The 19968-nt window shown below is 39.3% G+C and overlaps 1 protein-coding gene across 6 annotated transcripts in view; it reads left to right on the top strand.

Annotated features, from left to right (window-relative positions):
• The window catches only part of TTLL11 (tubulin tyrosine ligase like 11), a 123692-nt gene that overhangs the window by 8563 nt on the left and 95161 nt on the right, over positions 1-19968 (top strand). For all 6 annotated transcript variants that reach the window (XM_039506095.1, XM_039506096.1, XM_039506098.1 and 3 more), the window contains exons 2-3: positions 10992-11088; positions 13260-13393. In XM_039506095.1, coding sequence (XP_039362029.1) covers positions 10992-11088; positions 13260-13393 — 231 coding nt within the window. The remainder of the gene's footprint in view (positions 1-10991; positions 11089-13259; positions 13394-19968) is intronic.

Here is a 19968-nt window from a genome sequence, read left to right as displayed (position 1 = left end):
AGATTAATATTGAAAAGGAAAAAAGTTTGATTTTCCGGGAGACATTTTATTTCTGAATCTGTTTAAAAAAGAACCCTCCCATCCAGTCCCAAACAAACCACATTTTCTTCCCGTTCTTTTTCCAGCGGATTCACTTCTTTAGGAGATATTTTCACTTCCTTTAAATATGCTGTTACTAACATCTAAAAACAATACAGAGAAATGTAGCAAAATGTTTCTTGGCCTGTTTTGACATCTGATGTTTGTGTTGTCATCAGTGTTTACAAGGGAGTATTTAGCAAGTGGGTTAAAGATGAATTGATTAAAAAAAAAAAGTTTGAATGCCAATAGGAGGAGCCATTGGGCTGCTCCAGATGACAGTTCTTCTGTTCCTTTTTTGTCTTTTTGCACATTATAAGTTGTGTCATTTGGTATCTGTATGATTTTGGCATTTTTTTTAATTGCTTGAGGCTGCCCATAAAGGTTCCCACAGCATTTTACCGCTTCTAACTGCCTCTGGAAGGTTTCTAGGTAGACATAGCCTTAGTATGAAACTCCATAACACCGCTAGCCTTCAGGAGCCAAGTCCAAGGGAGTGCCCAGTCTAATAAACATTGAGAAAACCTAAAGCTAGAGACTTCCACAAATGAGATCGTATTATTTTCTTTAAGAGCCACTGATTTTAGTACAATATTAAGACTAGAGAGTGGTGGAAGTTTTAGAGCAGGGCTCCACCAACAAGCGATGTCATTTCGGCGGATGCTCGACCGCTGCCACGGTCCTTCATCTGGCACCTGCCAGACGAAAAGGTTGGGGACCACTGTTTTAGAGGCCAGGACCTTACAGAAAGTGTGCATAATTTATTAATATATATTACTATGTATAAAATAAAATGATTTAACGCATGTTGAGGGGTCCTGTTAGATGTATTCTGCTTCTGCTCAATTTTTTTGAAGCTGTTTTTATTTTCAGCAACATTTACGTAATTCAGAAAGAATTGCTGTTTGCTGAATGCTTTGTCTTCCTTTGCTGTATGTAATTTAATCTACGGAATTCTAGACTGATGTCTTTGATTCAGTTTTGTGTATTTGTTTGCTGTACAGCTGTGCACTTTCAGATGCTGATTAGGTAGTGGGCAGCCACCAGAGAAACACATGTATCCAATATGTTGTGTAGATATTGTGACTTCTGTATTCAGAAAGACTATTTGTTGTAAATTAGTCACTCATTTTCCATCTTTCTCTTATATGACAATTTGTTTTTCTTTTCAAAGTTCAGACAACTTTAAATAGTGCTGTTCTTCATGATTAAGAAATTTCAAACTAAAAATACCATGATAATTCCTGCATGTTTTAAAGGCTTCATTTTATGGTAGGGCCAGTTGTGGCTATTTGATAAATCCCAAACAGATGCTGCTTTTGGCTAGTTTGGGAGAGACTCTCTCTCTCTCTCTCTCTCTCCCCCCCCTCCCCCTTTTTTAATGCTCTCATGTGGCTTTGAAGCTCACTTTAACATTAGTGGGAGTTCATCACACGCTGTCTCTAAGGCCAGGAAAATAGACACACACAAGGAAAATGAAATGGTAGTACTGTTTACAAAAAAATTCCCATTTTAAATTCCATTACAAAGCACTTGGAGGTATTTAATCACTTTGAACTGGCTGACCATTTGTATCCTGACTGAGTATAGGACACAAAGGACTAGTTTCTCCATAAGGATGTTGGGAAGGGAGTTCTGTACTGTAAATGCATACTCCAGGGACACATTTTCCTCCAATTATAGTAGTATTTCAGTCAAAGTACATTAAATGGATGCTACCATTGTTACAATGGAATTCTGGAATGATTTTATTTCATTAGAATTGTTGTATATTGAATACTAAATGCTGAACATATATTTTCACCTTCAAAGTCCTCTTATGAAATAATTATATAAAGAAGGGACAAGAAAAATGTAAATTAAGATTTTATACTAATAAGAGCTGAATATTCTGTTTTGGTACAATGGAGGAGAGTGAAGAAAGTGAAATCTATTGTTTAGCTGATACATGTATATGGGTTAGAAAAGACAAGAAATATGGAACAGAGAATAAAAATGAGCAACACTAAAATCTAATGATCCAAGAAACAAATTACTTTTAAGCAAGGCTACACTATCTGTGTTAGACATTGACAATAGTACCGCCAGCTTCTTTGTACACTTGTATCACTGATGCGAGTACAGCTCTGTGAATAGTGTTTAACTTCTATTACAGACCCAGCAGAGGGACCACAAACTGTTTCTTGTGGGAGCCCTCCAGCCACCCACACCACCATAAAAAAAAACCCATGTTAAAAAAAACCCAAACAAAAAAATAACGCAACTTTTTAAAACTTCTGGGCAATACGAGTGAAAATTATATATTACAAACTAATGATCTGGAGGTTTCCCCCTTCTCCTGCTCCAGATTAAACACCTTTTATGTTTGCCAGGTTTTAGGTTTTAACTTCATATGTCCCCTTCTCCCCTGTCCCTACCTTTTACCCTCACCTTATATATATAATTTTTAAACTAGCCTATTCCATCCTTTTATTTTGCTCCTATTTATAATATTTGATTCAAGCTGAGTTGTGTTTGCTTAAATGGCTAGCAGGAGGCACTGCTAGACTCTGCTCTCATAAAGTAGGTATCCACTTACTGATAATTTCCATTCCTAATAGTGAGCAATATTACAATGCAACATGTGCTGTTTCTAGTTGTATTCTTACATGCTGAACACTGGTTGCCATAGTTACAGTGGTATTTCAGAATGGCTTTATTTCAGCAATATTGCTGCACCATTATACAAACAGCTAAACTGCGTCAGCCTAATGCTATGAAGTTTTCTATGAATTTTTTTAGGAAACCCACATTATCCTGGATTTAGCATGAGAGAAGGAATAGAAGCCTAAACAATAAGGGGTGCTTTTAAAACAGTGAGAATTAGAAAAAACATTGACAGTATGCCCATAACGACCCCTAAATTCACATCTTTAAGAGATTTTTTTCATTTGGAATTTTAGAAATTAATTTTCCACTTCTGCAAGGATATTTCAAGGAAGATCATTATCTCCTCTGGGTGAAATTATAAGGATTTCTTTTACAGACATCTCTGTCAATCATTCTCAATCTTCTCCAAATATATTTTCTGTTATATGTTTGATGTAGATTTAAAGGTGAGTTGAAATGCTTTTCTTAAAGGGAAGATAAAACCGAGTTTAAGATCTCAATAAGTGTATGTATTAGAAGAACAAATGAATATATTCTAAAGCAAATATGTTCTAAAGCCAAATAACTCCTTCCTTATATCTACCAAAGCTAAAGTTGTATTTCACATGTTTTAGATGGTATTCTCCCTTGTGGCTCAAAGAACATAATTTTCTTACATTCCCATTTCTGTTATAGGCTTCTTTGTCAGCTCTTGTAGGAGGAACACAGTCTGAGCAGTAAATTACCTTTCAGATTATCTTGTAATAACTTAACTTTTTCTGAGGCACCGATAATGTTGCACCAATTTAGCTAACCCATTGTAACTTTGTGTGTGAATGTAGCTTGCCTTTGTTGCTTAAGGTATGTTAAGAGCATCTGCATACAAGGTTGCAATGGTAGCTAAATTGGTGCAACATCACACCTCTGGTATAAACCAGTGCAAATTGTGTGTGTGTAGACATACCTGCTTCTCTAGAATTTTGAGGGCCAGTTGCAGACAGATGTGAATGTTGGGAAGCGCTCCTATACCATAAAGTGCATTTGGATCTAACAAGGACTGTAATGGTATAACTGACAAGAATACAGAACAGTGACTAATGTGAGAACATCTAGAACTAGTGTATCATGTCCTTGGGGGTTATAGTCAAAATAAACGTAACTTTGTTTTTATTGTCTAAAAAAATAAAAAAGACACTTTCTGAAACTCCTGCATTCTATGTTATAGCTTCACTATCCCTGCCCCTTATATATATCATACATATCACAAATGATGACTAGGTTGATGTTGCTGTTAGATTATAGATTATAGATCTATGATCTAACAGCAACATCAACCTAGTCATCATTTGTGATATGTATGATTATATATAAAGGGGCAGGGATAGTGAAGCTATAACACAGGATGCAGCATTCACCTCTTGTGTAACCCCATGGAGGCCTTTGCATTAGGGATCAGTTTGTCCCTTTGTGTGTTCTCTTGCTGTTACATGTTGGAAAGCTGCACTGACTTTTTGTTCTTATTTTAGAAAGAATTGTTTTGTAGCAGGGATAACTTGACTTGTCATGCTGAATGTCAATATAGTCACTGCTTTTCATCTCATTTTGGTGTTCTTCAAATGTGTATATAAGGAAGTAGTCCGTTCCTGTGCTGCTGCTCCATAGTTAAGGTTGAAGCAAGCTTTTCATTATAAGCCTGTTTTCAAACTCTAATCCTAACTGCTCTCCAAATACATCACCATATAATCAATTGCATTTCATAACACCAAATTGATGTTCCAATTCTATTAATGAAATGTAGTCCTCTACTCCAACATACTACATGATGAGAATTATCGAATTCAGCTATAGTGTCCCCTGGGACTATATTCCTTTCAAAGTCTTAACTATACATTTAATAAACAACATATAACAGTAATGAGTATGCATTCAACAGCATATTTCCATTACAGACCAAATATGGTGATAGTCTTTAATTTGGGTGAGTGTTGGAAATTGGTTGGGGGTATTATAGTGAATGATTGTATGGCAGTATGGAACTGACTGGGTCCTTTAACTGTTAATTTTTTGTCATTCAATTTTTTCCCTCAAAGATGTGTAGACTTTTTATAAAGAAAGTATAACTTTTTGGGTGACTGTCACAAGGCATCCCTTCTCCTGCTTTGTGAGTACTGCTGCCTAGCCTCTTCTTCTGTCTCCTAGTTACAAATCTGTGCAAGCTGTTCTCTTTCACCATGTGTGCATTTAATCTTCAGTTTTAAAACATAAAGAACCACAGGTATACAGCAGGAGGTGATTGCCACACAGCTTTCTCTTAAGTCCCTTTTACTTCTTTTTCCTCCCAAATATACATCCTCCCAATTACAGTACTGAGCCAATTGCCTCATTAGCCCAATAACTGCCATGCAAGTGTCAGTACAGAAATGGGTTAATTGACTTTAATTAAATCTCCAGGCTTCCAGTACTGTAGCAACCTCAGTGCTCAGGATGCTACCTTGTTTCAGTGGGGTATAGCAGAGGAAGGTTAGCTGGACTTCACCGAAACACTATCAACCTTAAAGTTATAACGTTTTGGTTTTTTTACATAAACATTTTGTTTGGGAATAACTTTTACTCTTCAGTGATTTCCAGAAGATCATTACATTGTATAGAGACAAGGTAGGTGAGGTAAGCTCTGTATAAGCTTGAAAGTTTGTCTCTTTCAGCAGCAGAAGTTGGTTCAATAAAATATATTATCTCACCCACCTTGCCTCTCTAATATCCTGGGACCAACACTGCAAATTACATTGTATGTCATATTCAGGTACATGAAGTAATAAAAAAGGGCAGAGGAATTGTTTGAAATTCTGTAGATAGGAAGATGACTCAAAGCCAAGGGTGAAGTGCTTTGCTTTAACTTGCAGTGATGGGCCATGCCAATATGATCTGAGAGAGATAATGTGATTGCCTTGTTAGCTAGTAATCAGGGGGCCCCCATCTGTCAATCACAGCTGAAAATGGTAATCAGCTTGGTCAAAGTTGGTTGAATAAATGAAGCCAAATTGTTTAAATATACCATAGAGAACAATAACATTAAAGCTGAGTGGAGAATGAATTATATATGCTAACACTGATATATCAAGAAGATGGGAAAGATTCTGAGGAGGGTAATTGACAGGTTCAAATTCTGCTATCAAAAGCAACAAATAGGAAAACAATATAACTTTCAGGTGTGGGAATTTTGAATAAAATTACAACAGCAAGAGCTGTGTCTTGGCTGATGCACAGGGGTGGAGCTCACAACATGCATTGCAGAATTGTAATATGCATACCACTGAAGCAATTATTAATGCTTCTAGAGCAGACTATCTCACTGAGTGTGTCAGATTCTTGAAATGGACATGATATGCTGAATAAAATAATGGGCATAAATTAAGCTTGCGCCTTGAATTTATTTGTGTCTCAGTAAATTAATCCTTCAGCTAGACACAAACAGGAAAATGGAAGAAACATATGGCTGAGACCTCAAATGTCCTAGCATTAAATGTTCCATTTGCCTATATATTCAGTAGAGGCACAGCAACAGAGAAACAGTTTGAAATTCTATGGTAGCAAAAGCTGACAAGAAGCCAAGAGTCACTTAGCTTGTCCATAACATGATGGAACAGACTGATGTGACCTGTGGGACACAGTTTAAATTATTGGCTTCCTATCAAGAGCTGGAAAAGCCTGGTCAGAGCTGTTTGACTATGATTGATTATTAATTGGGTCAGAGTTTTGAAAACAAATCTGTTCATTTTTATGCTCTCTCTCCTGGTTTTGTTCAAAGATCTTTTTTGTTCAGACTTGGAGGGCATTAAATAAATGGCTTGAAGAGTTAAGATTAATTGTTTACAGGCACAGCCCCAAGTTGTTTTGTACTGAAAGCTTCAGGGACCAGATTCTCTTGTCATCTCAGCACAAGACTGCGAAGAAGGGGAGAAAGGTGACTTTAGCCACTTTTATGGTTCCCAAATCCTATGGCTGTTGTGAATTTGCCCAGTGCCAGGCATAAATTAGAGTCCTGAGGCTGCTTATACCAGCTAACCATAGGTGTCGGTATTATCAGGGTACGAGGGATGCCTTAATAATGTCCCCTTTTCCATCTGCATCAGGTGGGCATGGAAGAAGAACCATTAAAACAGGTCTGTTCTACGTATGTATTCCCCAACAAAGAGATACTCCTCAAAGGGATGATTTAAGATGGGTTTAGCTGCCAGAGTAGGCCCAAGCGGGGCCGGTGTAACCACTAGGCAAACTAGGCGGTCGCCTAGGGTGCCAAGATTTGGGGGCACCATAAAGCGGTGTCCAGTGTCACGGAAGTCAGCTGAGTGGGGGAGGGCGGGGAGCGAGACCTCCATAACAAATCCGCCCCCGCAGCAAGGGGCTCCGCGCAGGACGGTCAGTGGGAGCCTGCGGCAGAGAAAGGAGGAGACAGCCAGCCAGGCGTGGCAACCAGTGCAGCTGAGGGATGGAGCCGTTGGGGGAGGCAGGACGCAGTCCTGAGCTCAGGTGAGCTTCGCCCTCCAATGTGCTGTGCCTGGGGCTGGGCGCAGCCGCCTCCTGGGGTGAGGGAAAGTGAAACTAAACCCTGCAGCGCGACGGAGGGGAAAGGGCTGGCGCAGGTGCCGCTTCCAAACTCCACATTATGCAGTATTCATTTTTGAAAGTTTATAATAAGCGATGCTCCAGGGGGAGGGGAGGAGGAGGGTGGGGGCGCAAGGTGGAAGTTTTGCCTAGGGTGCAAAATATCCTTGCACCAGCCGTGGGCCCAAGGTGCTGACCTGTTTGTTTATAAACTATATTCTGAAGTTTAAATCATGGTTTAGACACTGAAGAACCAGTGGCATTTCAGAAGAGTCAGGGTATTAGTCCTATTTTTGGGTAAATCCAGAATTTGATTTGCATAAATACTCACTTGATTTGCTCACAGTGGGGAAGTCCCACTCTGAGTAATGTTCTGGTGCAAACTGCAGCCATGTTCCAGCCCTGAGGTGCTTATACTTCATCCATTGTGAAATGGTTTCTGTGCAGTGTTTGTAAAATGCTTTGATATCCTCTGTAGATGAAAGGTGCTATATAAATGCAAATTTCATTCACTTCATTTCAATTTCATTTAATAAATAAATAAATTGTTCAAGTTTTTAGTGGGAAGGGCAGTCTGAGAACCAGCACAGAATTTTTATTCTGAATATACCTGTGGAGAGAAGGGTTAAGGCCACTGATTGTCTTTCAGAGCCTAACAGAATTAATTTTCTCACACATAAAAACACATTTTTTTTCTCTTTGCAGCCTGAATAATAATGAAATGAGACCAGAGCTTTCTAGCTCTGTTATGTTGTGCATGTTACTCCTATGAATTAGGAATTGGAGAAAGGAATGCATTGCCAAATTAGTGTTTTGATTATTTTTTCAGTTATTTACTAAATAAACTGCACTTTTAATTGAAGTTGCAAATAAAGGAACAGATTTTCACTAGAAAAGTTTTTAACTTTTTTTTTAAATTTTCTTTCTTTTGCCTAATATACGTTAGTGCTAATAAGGATTTCTTTCATGGAGGGAAGTTAAACTTAACCATAAATAGCCAGACAAATTGCTGTAGTGTATATTGAGTTTAGTTAAGGGCTCAATATGCTGTTAGTTTGTTTTTAATAATTCAATTGTTTAATGTCAGTGGGCGTTGATGCTAACTTTTCACAAGATAGGATCCTAAAAGTACTATGATTGGAAGCGGAAGTATAACACATTTGTCTCGAAGTGATTTGATCTCCTAGTACAATATCTTCTTGCGAATAATTCTCTATATCACATATTTAATTAATGGCACCTACACGGATTCACAGGAGGAAAAGATGATAATTTTGAACAGGTAGGAATGACTGTGTAGTCCATTTTTCAGGAGAATAGCCCTGGAGGAGTGATTTAGAGAAAATTAGTGTATACATTTTAACCAAACAATATTTTGATTTATGGGTTACATATTGTGTATTTGGGAAATTGACCTCATGAATATAGCCTGTCCTGCTAGGGTTGACTGGTTGAAGTTGAGAGGCTTTACACTGTTTTAATGCAGTGCTTAATTTTTTGAACGACCTAGCTTTTGACAATAGGATGCAACAGTGTGGTATATGTAATTATGCTAAAATTACCCTTTCACATGTGTGAGTGGCTAATGCTGTAGGGATAATTTCTCTGCTCCAACTGATAAATTAAAATAAACATTTTGCCTATGATTGGTCTGTTTGCAAGCTTGCTTGTTTGTTTAACTTCAGTTATTTTTCTTTTCTTTAAAAAAATACTAATATCTGGAAGAAAATGACAAATATAGATTTCTCATTCCTTCTTCCTGTACCTCCTATCACAGAGCTAAAAAGCTGTCCATTTGCTGCTAAGAAAATGAACAAAATAGTATAAATAGGGCCCTACCAAATTTAGGTCCATTTTGGTCAATTTCATGGCCCTAGGATTTGAAAATTAGTCAATTTCACATTTTCAGAGGTTTACATTTGAAATTTCCTGGTGGTGTAACTGCCAGGGTTCCAACCCAAAGAAGGATGTGAAGGGGTCACAAAGCTGTTGTGTGTGTGAGGGGGTGGGGGGGTGTCTGCAGGATTGCCACCCTCACTCTGTGCTGCCTTCAAAGCCCAACTGCTGCCATGGAGCTTCCTGCGGCGGGGGGAGATACCTAGAGGTGGGTCTGATTCCCCCACTGAGAACAGCTGTGCAGGGGAAGAGTAAATCCCATCCCAGCCCGGGGACTAGCAGCTGGAGCCCGGGGAACACTAGAGCCCCTAGATGGGGTGCCCTCAGCCCTGCCCCTTCTTCTCCCCTCCAATAGCTAGATTTCATGGGGGAGGGGGCTTATTTCACGGTCCATGATGTTTTTCACAGCTATGAATTTGGTAGGGCCTTAAATGTAAACTATAGTTGGCACCTGGTTGATACTGAAAAGTATAGTACATCTGCTTCACTTTGTATTTTAGAAATATATGTTATTTATTAAAATCTGGCAACAGGGCCAGCCTTAGGGAAAACGGCACCCTGGGCGAACTTGTATTTTGGCATCCCAGGCCCCTGTGGGGGTGGTGCCCCCCCATTGTTCCTGGCCTCCATGGGATCCCCAGGATCTCCATCCCCCTTTTGCTCCTAACCCCTGCACTGTGCTCCCTTTCCTCCAATCCCTGCACCCTTTTCTGTGCCCCAACCCCTGCACCCCCTCCTGCGCCCCTAATTTCTGCACTGTGCCCCCTTCACCCCTAGCCCCTGCACCTCCCTCCTGTGCCTCTAACTCCTGAACCCCCCTCCTGCACCCATGCGGGGAAACTTACCTGGATGCATGGAGCAGCAGACATTGCTGCTCATTGTCCCCCTTGAGCATTGCTCCTCTGTGCACCCTAGAGGGCTGTGGAGGGGAGCGAGGAGGGATGTCAGGGCTTCCTGCATACGGGCAGGGCAGGAGAGCAGCAGTTTCTGATGCTCACCTCACAGCCCAGGTTGGAAAAGTGACACTCCTTGCTCCCCCTTAACAGCCCTCTAGGGGGCGTGGAGGAATGTTGCAGGAGACACCAACCCCATGCTCCTATGCTGGGAGGAAGCAGGGAGAAATCTGCACACACCCCCCCCCCCCCACCTGCCCAGTTTCTGACTCTATACTGGCAGCATGCCCCCTTGACCATGGCGCCCCTGTGTGGTCGCCCTGGTGGCCCACCCCTAAGGCCAACCGTGCTGGTATAGTTTGATTTTTTCCCCTTGTTTTAAAACAATGTAAAGCTACTGTATTTAAATTTAAATATCCTGTTCTGAGCACTCAGTTTTAAGTTTGAGCCTGAGCTCAAGCATATGATTCAGTTTGGTTGAAAAGCTGCAGTCAACATTTGGAAAAAGTAATACTTTAAATACTGCAAATTTAAATTATTATTAATTTGTGTGTGTCCAGAGTTAACTTAGTAAATTAAATTTGAACAGTAATTATTTACAAAAGAGTAGTGGCAAAGAAGCCACATCTTTCTCTTGTATTTATTGAGAGAAAGAAAGTTGAATATTTTTTTAAAATAGCTTTTACTTCACACACTAGCAAAGGACCCAACTTTGATATCTTACAATAAGCTCTTCCCATTGAAGTTGGGCATTAGATATGAAGCGTGGACTTTACTGATGTCCAGAATGCTGTTCTCTGAAGGGCTTATATTTTTATTTGAACTTCTACAAAGGTAAGAAACTTGTAGATGTAGCCAATCTCTTTCAAAATCTGTATTATATCTTTTTTCCAGTTTCCATTTGGTCGGCGCTTGCCCTGTGATATCTATTGGCATGGGGTATCGTTTCATGATAATGACATATTCTCAGGTCAAGTCAACAAGTTTCCAGGTAATTAATCTTGTGCTTGAAGTTAAAGAAATGCTTTTAAACTGTTCTTCGTGCTGTCTGAATATTCACCCACCTTGTTGGTAATATGCTGGGCAGTTACCACTTATAACAGTCTGCAAAATATGAAAGGTTTCATCTTATTTTGATCAAAAGTCTGGTGTTCTCAACCTGATGCAAGTAAATGCCTGATTATCTGTTTCACCATCAAGGAGAGTGTTTGCTGCTTGCATAGTGGTGATTACAGTTGCAATAACAAAGCCTTAAACAAATGGTGCCATCTTTTATTACCTTGGATCTTCCTTGGACCTTTCGTCTAGATTGTATTCAGTCTTTTGCACTCTCCTATTGATAGCTTTCTGCAGTTATCAAATATGTAAATTCTCAGAAACGATCATGATAATTGGTAGAAGTCTTTTACAGTACAGTAGATCTGGATCCTGAGGTTCTGATAAAGTAAAAGGGATGCTAAAATTAACCATTAGTTAAGTAAAGTGAAAGGACCTTTTGGATGCTTCTGAAAGCCTTCATTAATCAGAAGATAAATATGAAATGAAACCGGGCTTCATGGCTTCTTATATTGGGAGTGGACCCCAGATGCCCAGATACAAATCTATCAGATCAAATCGTGGTCCCATTGAAATGAATAGCAAATTTCCTGTTGTGTTCATCAGTAGATGATTTGATTCACAGTATACCATATTCTTCATTTGTGAGTAGTTATATATTGAAAAAAGATGTTCAAATTGGATCACTCTGACTCCTGTTATTGGGCATGTTTTATGAATCAATAATTAGAGATTTAGTTAAGACATGGTATGAATACCAGAATGGGTGACTCAAATTCTTTATGGATTGAGAGTATAATGGGACACTAAGGATGTTTGATGAGTGGAGCAATACATATATAGAACATATTAATTCAGAGAAACCTGATCTTTAGGTTGTAATTAAATTAAAATAATTTAAACAATTCTTGTGTGTCTTGTAACATCAGTAAAAATGCTCCTCCTTAGAGGATTTGTTTCTACTAAAAAAAAATAAAAAATAAAAATCTATTTTGTATTGAGCTCTGGCTTGTTTCTGGGAAAATCTCAAAGCACAGTTCCTTAAATGGATTTTTTAATATTGAAGAGTTCATGTCAACTCTCCTCTTATTATGACTATTCTACTTTTTTAAGATCCCTTATTTCTCATTCAATTCCAGTATAGATCCCGCTGAATAAGAACTAAGAGCTTAGGTATTGACTTATCTAAGCCCTTCACTTCAGATATATTGCTGCTGTTAGTATGCTGTGTGAGTAAGAAAACCCATATACAGAACTTTTTGCTCCACTTACTGACTTTTGTCTGCTTGTGAACAAAAATATAGACAAAAGTGGACAATGCACCTACATTGATAATGTGCTATAATTTTCTGGTGGTTTAAATCTCATGCCATGTGTATGATATTTGCCCGAGCTGTACCCTGCCTCCCATGTGGTGAGCAAGAAGGATGCAGAGTTGACAAAAACAGGTTAGCGAGATCCTGAAGTCCCTTCACAATGCACTTTTAACTCCCAGGAATGTTAATGGGGCCTGATCCCATGATCTGCTAAGCACCTCCTGTGAGGTATTCAACATTTCCACCTCCCATTTACTTCCATGAGATTTGAAGGCTCTTGGCAGAATTGGGCCATTGAAAGACTAGACCTAACCGTTGTTTTATATGAAAAGAAAGACTCTTCTCTTTGACATACTGTAAATGTTTAAATAAGGGTAAATAGTTTAGGAAGGTACAGTTCTAATTGTCTGAAGCAATTGATGTCTCCTGTTTCTTCTCTGCAACACTGGCAAAATAAGGTAAAAATTCCAGACTGGAGCAAAGAGTCAGTTAATGTTTGGACAAAAATTCTTCTTCCTTGATTCCCAGTTATATTTGGGCAACTACCTTCAAGCTTTCCCAAACCATGTGATATGGTGGCAAGTGCAGTATAAATAAATACCCAAGTAAAAAGCTACAAATCAGTCAGTATCACTAGTAGCTTCAAATATTTAGTTATATATTGAATACAATGGCCAGAGCACAAACATATGGTAAGTAACAACACACAGGCTTACTTTATTTTGCTGCACAGAGCAAAGCCTAAGTGAATAATCTTGAACACTTCCAAACACTTCTTTATTTTCTCCAGGCATGACAGAAATGGTGCGTAAAATTACCCTGAGTCGGGCAGTGCGAACAATGCAGGATCTATTTCCTGAAGAGTACAACTTCTATCCCCATTCATGGATTCTGCCAGAAGAGTTTCCCCTCTTTGTTGCTGAGGTAGATCAATTTTCTCCATATTCTCTGAATAATGCTGCCAGTAAGATATTTGTGACCATGTCATTCTTCTTCACTTACTTTACTTTCATATTGGTTAGACTATTTAAAACTACATTTGTATTCCACGGAATCTATATATTCTTTTCAGTTTGCCTCAGATCAGACATTGTTTAATTGAGCTGCTCTTTCTTGTTATGCTCTAGAATTAATATCAAAACAACTGTGCCACCTCCTCACCACCAAAAAGGGTATTTGAATATTAAACACAGCAGAAGTTTAAACTCCTTTCCCCAGCATATTTTACTGAGCTTAGAAAGAGTGAGTAGCAGGATGTTCTGAGACTGGACTCTGTGGAATGTGACATCTCACCGATGTCATTTTCACTGAAGTCTTTTTAGTATATCTTGTGTGTTTTATATAATTCGTACAAGCTGTCTCTCCTAATGTGTTCGATGTTTATATATTCTCGCATATTCCTCTGTGTTTAACTGGTGTTCGAATGGTTTGTTTAAATGTTCAAAATGTAATAAAACTGTTTGGTTTTCATGAAACCCAGAAAGAATTATTTTGCTTTTGTGTGAGGATGTATTGTTCTGTTGCTGCTAGTATTTAAAAACATTGTATGTTTTTAATTTTAACCCTGTCTGACTCACCCAGTGTATTCTTGTATTCTACAGTATCCTCTGCTGGAAAAGTGAGCAGAAAAAGGTATAAATTTTATTAGACCTCTACACACTCTGTCACTTTTTAATATGATACTTTTATCAGCAGTCAAGTTAAATTCATGATCATCTTCTAATGTGTAATCTTCCAGTGTGCTGGGTCATCTTTCTGACACTTTACTAATGGCAGTAAAAATGAGCAAGAATCCTATAGTATCCTCAGCTGTCGATGTAAAACAGATTTGTAAAAGGAGGTGTAAATTGCAATCAGATTAGCTATTGCAGGCATTTCATAGAATCATAGAATCTCAGGGTTGGAAGGGACCTCAGGAGGTCATCTAGTCCAACCCCCTGCTCAAAGCAGGACCAAACCCAACTGAGTGAAGACAATTTGGGAGTAAACTTTCCAAGTAGTACACTGGGTTGTAACTGATTCCTGTGAGAGTCATGTTGACTCCTAGTTATTATGCACTGATTATTTGGGCAGTGCTGCAAATGCATCATACTGTAGAGCAATTTATAAGGACTATACCTTTAAGCTGTCAGCAGGTGGCACTGCAGATAAACAAATATTGCTCCGTGTGTAAGAGCTCATCAATGTGAAGACGATTTTTGGTTTCCATTCCAAGAAGAGCAGATGTCCAATAAAACATTGCTTGGAGTTTCCCTTGCATGTGTTCTTCCATCTGTGTTTGAGAAAAGTATCATTTTTGTTATCAAACAATATAGTTTATGCTGTAAGAGTTTATGTTCTACTTAACAAAATGTTTGCAATGTAAAAAATGAATAAAACTCTGTATCATAAGCCATAAATGATTGGGATGAGTGTGGAGAACACGTCACTTGTAGATTGGTGAGGCCATTCCCAACAAGAACTCTCCAAATTTTGCTTTTTCCATTGTTTTAATTGTTGTGGGAATTTAGTGCTGGTGAGGAGTTGTTGGATTGGCAGCCCTTGGAGATTGAAGTCTTCTGTTTATCCAGACGGTACTATACAGACTGGGCAACGTCTGCACAACTTTCCCCACATTGTTCTCCCACTGTGCCTTAGCACTGAAGTGGCAAGATGACCTCCAAGTGTGAGAGGATATTCAGTGTTATCTATGTTTGTGGCCTTGTGATGTGAGATATTGTCTCTTGGAACTAGAGTCAGACACCAAACAGCTATAAGATGTGTCTGTATTTGAACAGGCAACCTAAAATTGCTGCATCATTAACATTTCCCTGAGCTCTGAGATCTCCCTGCTTCCTTCTGCTGAGCCTCCACAGCTTGCCAAAATAAAATTGCCTGTTATATATTTTAACATTCCTCCTGTGGACAAGACTCTGTGGTCATATTGTACATGTGTATAAATAACTGGACCACCCAAGTGGTGTCCATTTTTTCCCATTTCTGTCCTCCCCCAACCCTACTCCCAGTCAGAGAATACTGCAACCACTTCAGTAACATCTTCCCTGATTTAAAAAATAATAATTGGTAAGAGAACTGCCATCTTGACCATTTGGTGCAATTTGGTGCATTTTTTCATCACATCAGACATAGTGATGGAAGAAAATTTGAAATCCAGCTTGTTTAGCAGATCTGGAAATATCTCAAGGGTATTCAGTCTTAACAGTTTGTCCTGTTAAATCAAATGAAGAATTCTTAGACTTATCTTGGTGTTTCCTTATTGAAAATCTAAGTGTCAAACAGAATTGGAAGCTAGTGGGCAAATATCATTGTGGTGGCTTATTGCCTGCCAAAAAGACCTCTTTTGTGTTCTAGATCTCCTCAGCTCTTCTGTAAAAACGTATGAACTTTGCTTGAAGTCCAAATTGGATGTCATCATCCAAGGTTTATTCCTTTACTGTACTCTCCATTCCCCTTGGGTTTGTCTAAATGGGGAAGATAAGGCATGTCTGACAATATTAAAATTGTGTTAGTCAAAAGCACAACTTTGCACAAAATGTATTATATGGTCATGGTCAGTCTTAGGCCCCTTCCCTCTTCCCAGTGTTAACAATGACCAGCTAACATGTTTCAAAATACAACAAGCCTTAAGTGCAAAGTTGTGAGTTAACTCATTTTCCAACATGACTTATTTTTCCAGTCTATACAAACCATGATTGTTCAAAGAAAGTATTTGGAGGCTTCTGCTGGTTATAAAGAAGACTTTCAAGAGTTGCCTTCAATACCAAGAATTCTTCTATTTCCTTGAGGCCAGTCAATCTCCTAGAAGGTAGATTGATCCATTCCCAGATCCTCCTCCTCTCTTTACGTCTTGTTCTTGTTGATTGGTGTATTTAAGATATGATGGACTGGAAGGCTTAAGGAGAGCAGTGAATAGTTTCCAGGACAGGAACAGGGTTTTCACCTCAACTGGAAATGCCTTCCTGCTTTATTACTGGTCTTGAAATAGAAATAACTGTCTGCGAAAGTTGAAAAATGATGCCCTCTCCGGTGGAAATGGATGGATTGTGGAAGGAGTTCAGTAAAGGGAGGTTGATCTTCATTAATAACACAAATAGGGGCTTTGAATTAGCAACTTTGCTGTAACTAATACTTCTAGTCTTGGGTTCTGAATTTCCTTTGATGGGCTACCCTGACTGTGTGTAGGATTCCTTTCTCATTCTTGCATTTTGCATTCTCTCCCTGATATTTTCTGTAACCAGCTTTGTCTTAAATGTAACACATAAACCAACGCTGCCATTTTTTTTATGAGGCTGTGTGTGCTGCATCTCTCTTCAGCCAGCATGGATTGAAGTGTGATTCATTGGTGTTTTTGTCTAGACAGACTTTAGTCTGAGACATTGCTCACTTTTTCTTTGGTCAGAGAAATGAGTTACTGTTATGTTTGATGTTGGAGCATTCAGAATGGAAGCTCCTTGCTTGAGCCCTTTGAAGATAGCAGGTTTGGAGCACCTGATGTATTAGTGCTGATACAAAACATTTTCCTCTGTCTGAAGGAAACAGGTGTTTTGTTCTGAATTTGAATAGCAGTTGAAATGACTGTTTAAAATACTGTATTGAACAAGAAGGTTGCCACTGTATCCTCAAAATAGTGGTTCCCAAAAAGCACTTTCCTCTTCAATAGAGAGCCTGTGCAACAGAGCAGAAAAAGCCTGAGGCAGGAGCAGCAGAAATGGGGAATGGAGACAGATTGTCTCTGTCCTTCTAATGGTGTGTGTGTGCGCGCGTGTGTGTGCGAGAGAGAGAAATTATAGCAGGGAGTTTAATGTATAAGCCTGACCAAATACAAAACTGGAATATTCTTATGGAAAGCTCTATTCTGTAGTTAAACATAATTGAGAAGATAGTTATTCCCTTGTAGATAAAACCATTAGAGGCCAAATTCTGCTTTCCTTATTCTCCCATCCCAACTAGTCCCATTGATCTTATTGGATTTGGCCATATTTAGAAAACATGGGAAAATATCTGATGTCTATTGCCTCCCTATCCCTTGAAGTGACCACCTATTCTGATAAAGGACCTTTCATTCCATTAAGATTAATTGACCCTGAGAAAATCCCTAGTTTAAATAATTAGATTTGAATTCACACAATAGTGAGAAGGAAGAGTGGTGTGATTCCCAGTAAAGTAAGTGGGTCTTATGAAAAAACTTCTCCACTATCCCCTGAAAATCTGAGGGTTAGTATAAGAGAACTAAGTAGTGTGGATGGATTAGCTAATGATGCCACTAGAAATGGACAGTCACGCCTGAAATTCCATGACTTTCCTAATGGTAGCCAGCCTTCTGCTATGTCACAGTTTTTCTTTCCTCCTGCAGTACCAGGACAGGTTGTGGAAATCGATCGACTTTGCTGGTGCCTCGGGATACTAACAAAGAAAAATAATCTCAGAGCAGTGCCAGAGAGAAGGCAGGCTATTGCTGTGAACACATGTAAAACAGCACCAGCCACTTCCTGTGTAGTGCTAGATTAGTTTAGTATGGCAATTTAATTCTGCCTCTTTCATTTTCTTTTTTTGTTTTCGTTTTTATTTGGTGATGTATGAATTCAAGAAAAGAACAGAGTGTACTAAGACTGTTCCTGGTATTCAAGAAACTAGCGTAGCTTCCACCTGCTTTGGAGAGAGAAGATGGTTTTTAAAAAGTCTCTTGAAGACGTGAACCACTGGATCTCCTGTGTAGTAGACAATGTGGCCTGCTGCTATACATCCTGCATTTACCTTGGCTACCCCTGGTTGTTTGGGGCTCCCTTGCCTGCATTGTTCTGAATTTCATGGTCTCCTACCTATCATTCTCTTTCCATGGGAACATGGATTTTGTAGGGTGGGGTGGTGGTGGTGGTTGTTTTTAACTGGAAAACACAGTGCTTTAACACTTCTAAAATTTAAAATATCTGTGAATGTAAGGCTCATGAGAGTGGCTGGAAGTCCAGCCCTGTAGACTATAGCATTATCAGCAGATCATATGTGGTACTGACAGAAGCAGGGCAAGCTTTCTCACATTGGCCCTGCCCCTGAACCTCAACCCTAAACTGCAGGAGCCACCTTTTAAAGGGTGAGAGAGTAGTTCAGTCTCACTCAATCCTTGGCTTTTCTGTGGAGACTGTCAACAAGGTTGCCAATTAGAGCCAGCTCCTGATAGTTTTATACCATTCTTGAGATGTACAGTAAGGACCCAACCGTTAAGTGCATTTACAATCTCAAACAGTCGTGATAGGACCAGCCATTGGGCATCATTGACATTGGGGGGATTTGAACTGCTTATGTACATGCGAAAGAGTTTGATTTATCCTCGACATGCTCATGAATTCTGAAGCATGTCAACTTCGCTAACTTAAAATATATCTGTGCTCTTTCCTTTCCTTCTAACATGTTGTAAAGCATGCTATATTTTTGAACGCTTTTTCTTTTAGATTGCTCTGAAGCTTGCCTGCCCCTCTATCACAATTTTCATTGTCCTTCTTGAGACCTGGCAGTCTCTCTCCTTTGATTTTATTGCTCTGTATGGCGAAAATAAAACTTGGGTAGTAGGAATTATTGATGCACCATGAGGGATCTATATATCCAGCTGATATTGTCAGGTCCTCCCAGTGACCTAGTTACAACTTTTCTGGTTTGTCCTCTTAAATAAAAAGTTGAAGTTTGAGGTTTTATTTTTTCTTTGAAATGTAATAATGTAGGCAACTTGTGATGTCATGATTATTCTATGGGAAAAATAACTTTCTTACATTGTTTTTGAAAGAACTGACAGAAGAGGTGCAGTTTAGGTATGAGCAGATCGTAAGCCCAGTGATTAGTTATAAGTATTCTGTTAAATTCTGATTCGTTGCATCCAACTGGGAATGTTGTTAGCCTCCAAACACTACTTACTAAGGGCAGGTCTACACTAAGGGCAGGGGTCGAACTAGGGTACGCAGGTTCAGCTACGTGAATAGCGTAGCTGAATTCGAAGTACCCTAGTTCGAACTACTCACCTGTCCAGACGCCGCGGAATCGAAGTCCGCGGCTCCAAGGTCGACTCTGCCACCGCCTTTTGCAGTGGTGGAGTACCGGAGTCGACCGCGGCGCTTCCAGAGTTCGAACTATCGCGTCCAGATTAGACACGATAGTTCGAACTCCGAGAAGTCGAACTCACCGCGTCGACCCGGCTGGTAAGTGTAGACTAGCCCTAAATGAATGTATCAACTAACATGTGGTGTTCAAAGGCCAACTAACCCTATTAAAAATAATTCTATTTGGTCCTGCCAGCATACCACAATCTCTTCTAAGAGGGCGTCATCTGATTTTCTTACAGATGATCACTGGTTCTTTAGGAAAGAAAAACTGGCCAGGATGTTTTTTTGCTTCTGGCTGGACCTCATGCTGACATGTAAAAAGACATTTATTGATGCTGGTCCAAGAAGTTATTAGTTACCATAGCAGTCTGTGTTTACCATCTTCTGTTATTACTGCCAGCATTTTTAGCT

Source organism: Mauremys reevesii, linkage group 19 (assembly GCF_016161935.1).
Source record: "Mauremys reevesii isolate NIE-2019 linkage group 19, ASM1616193v1, whole genome shotgun sequence".
Classification (NCBI taxonomy): Eukaryota; Metazoa; Chordata; order Testudines; family Geoemydidae; genus Mauremys; species Mauremys reevesii.
This window is presented reverse-complemented; position numbering and strand designations above follow the sequence as displayed.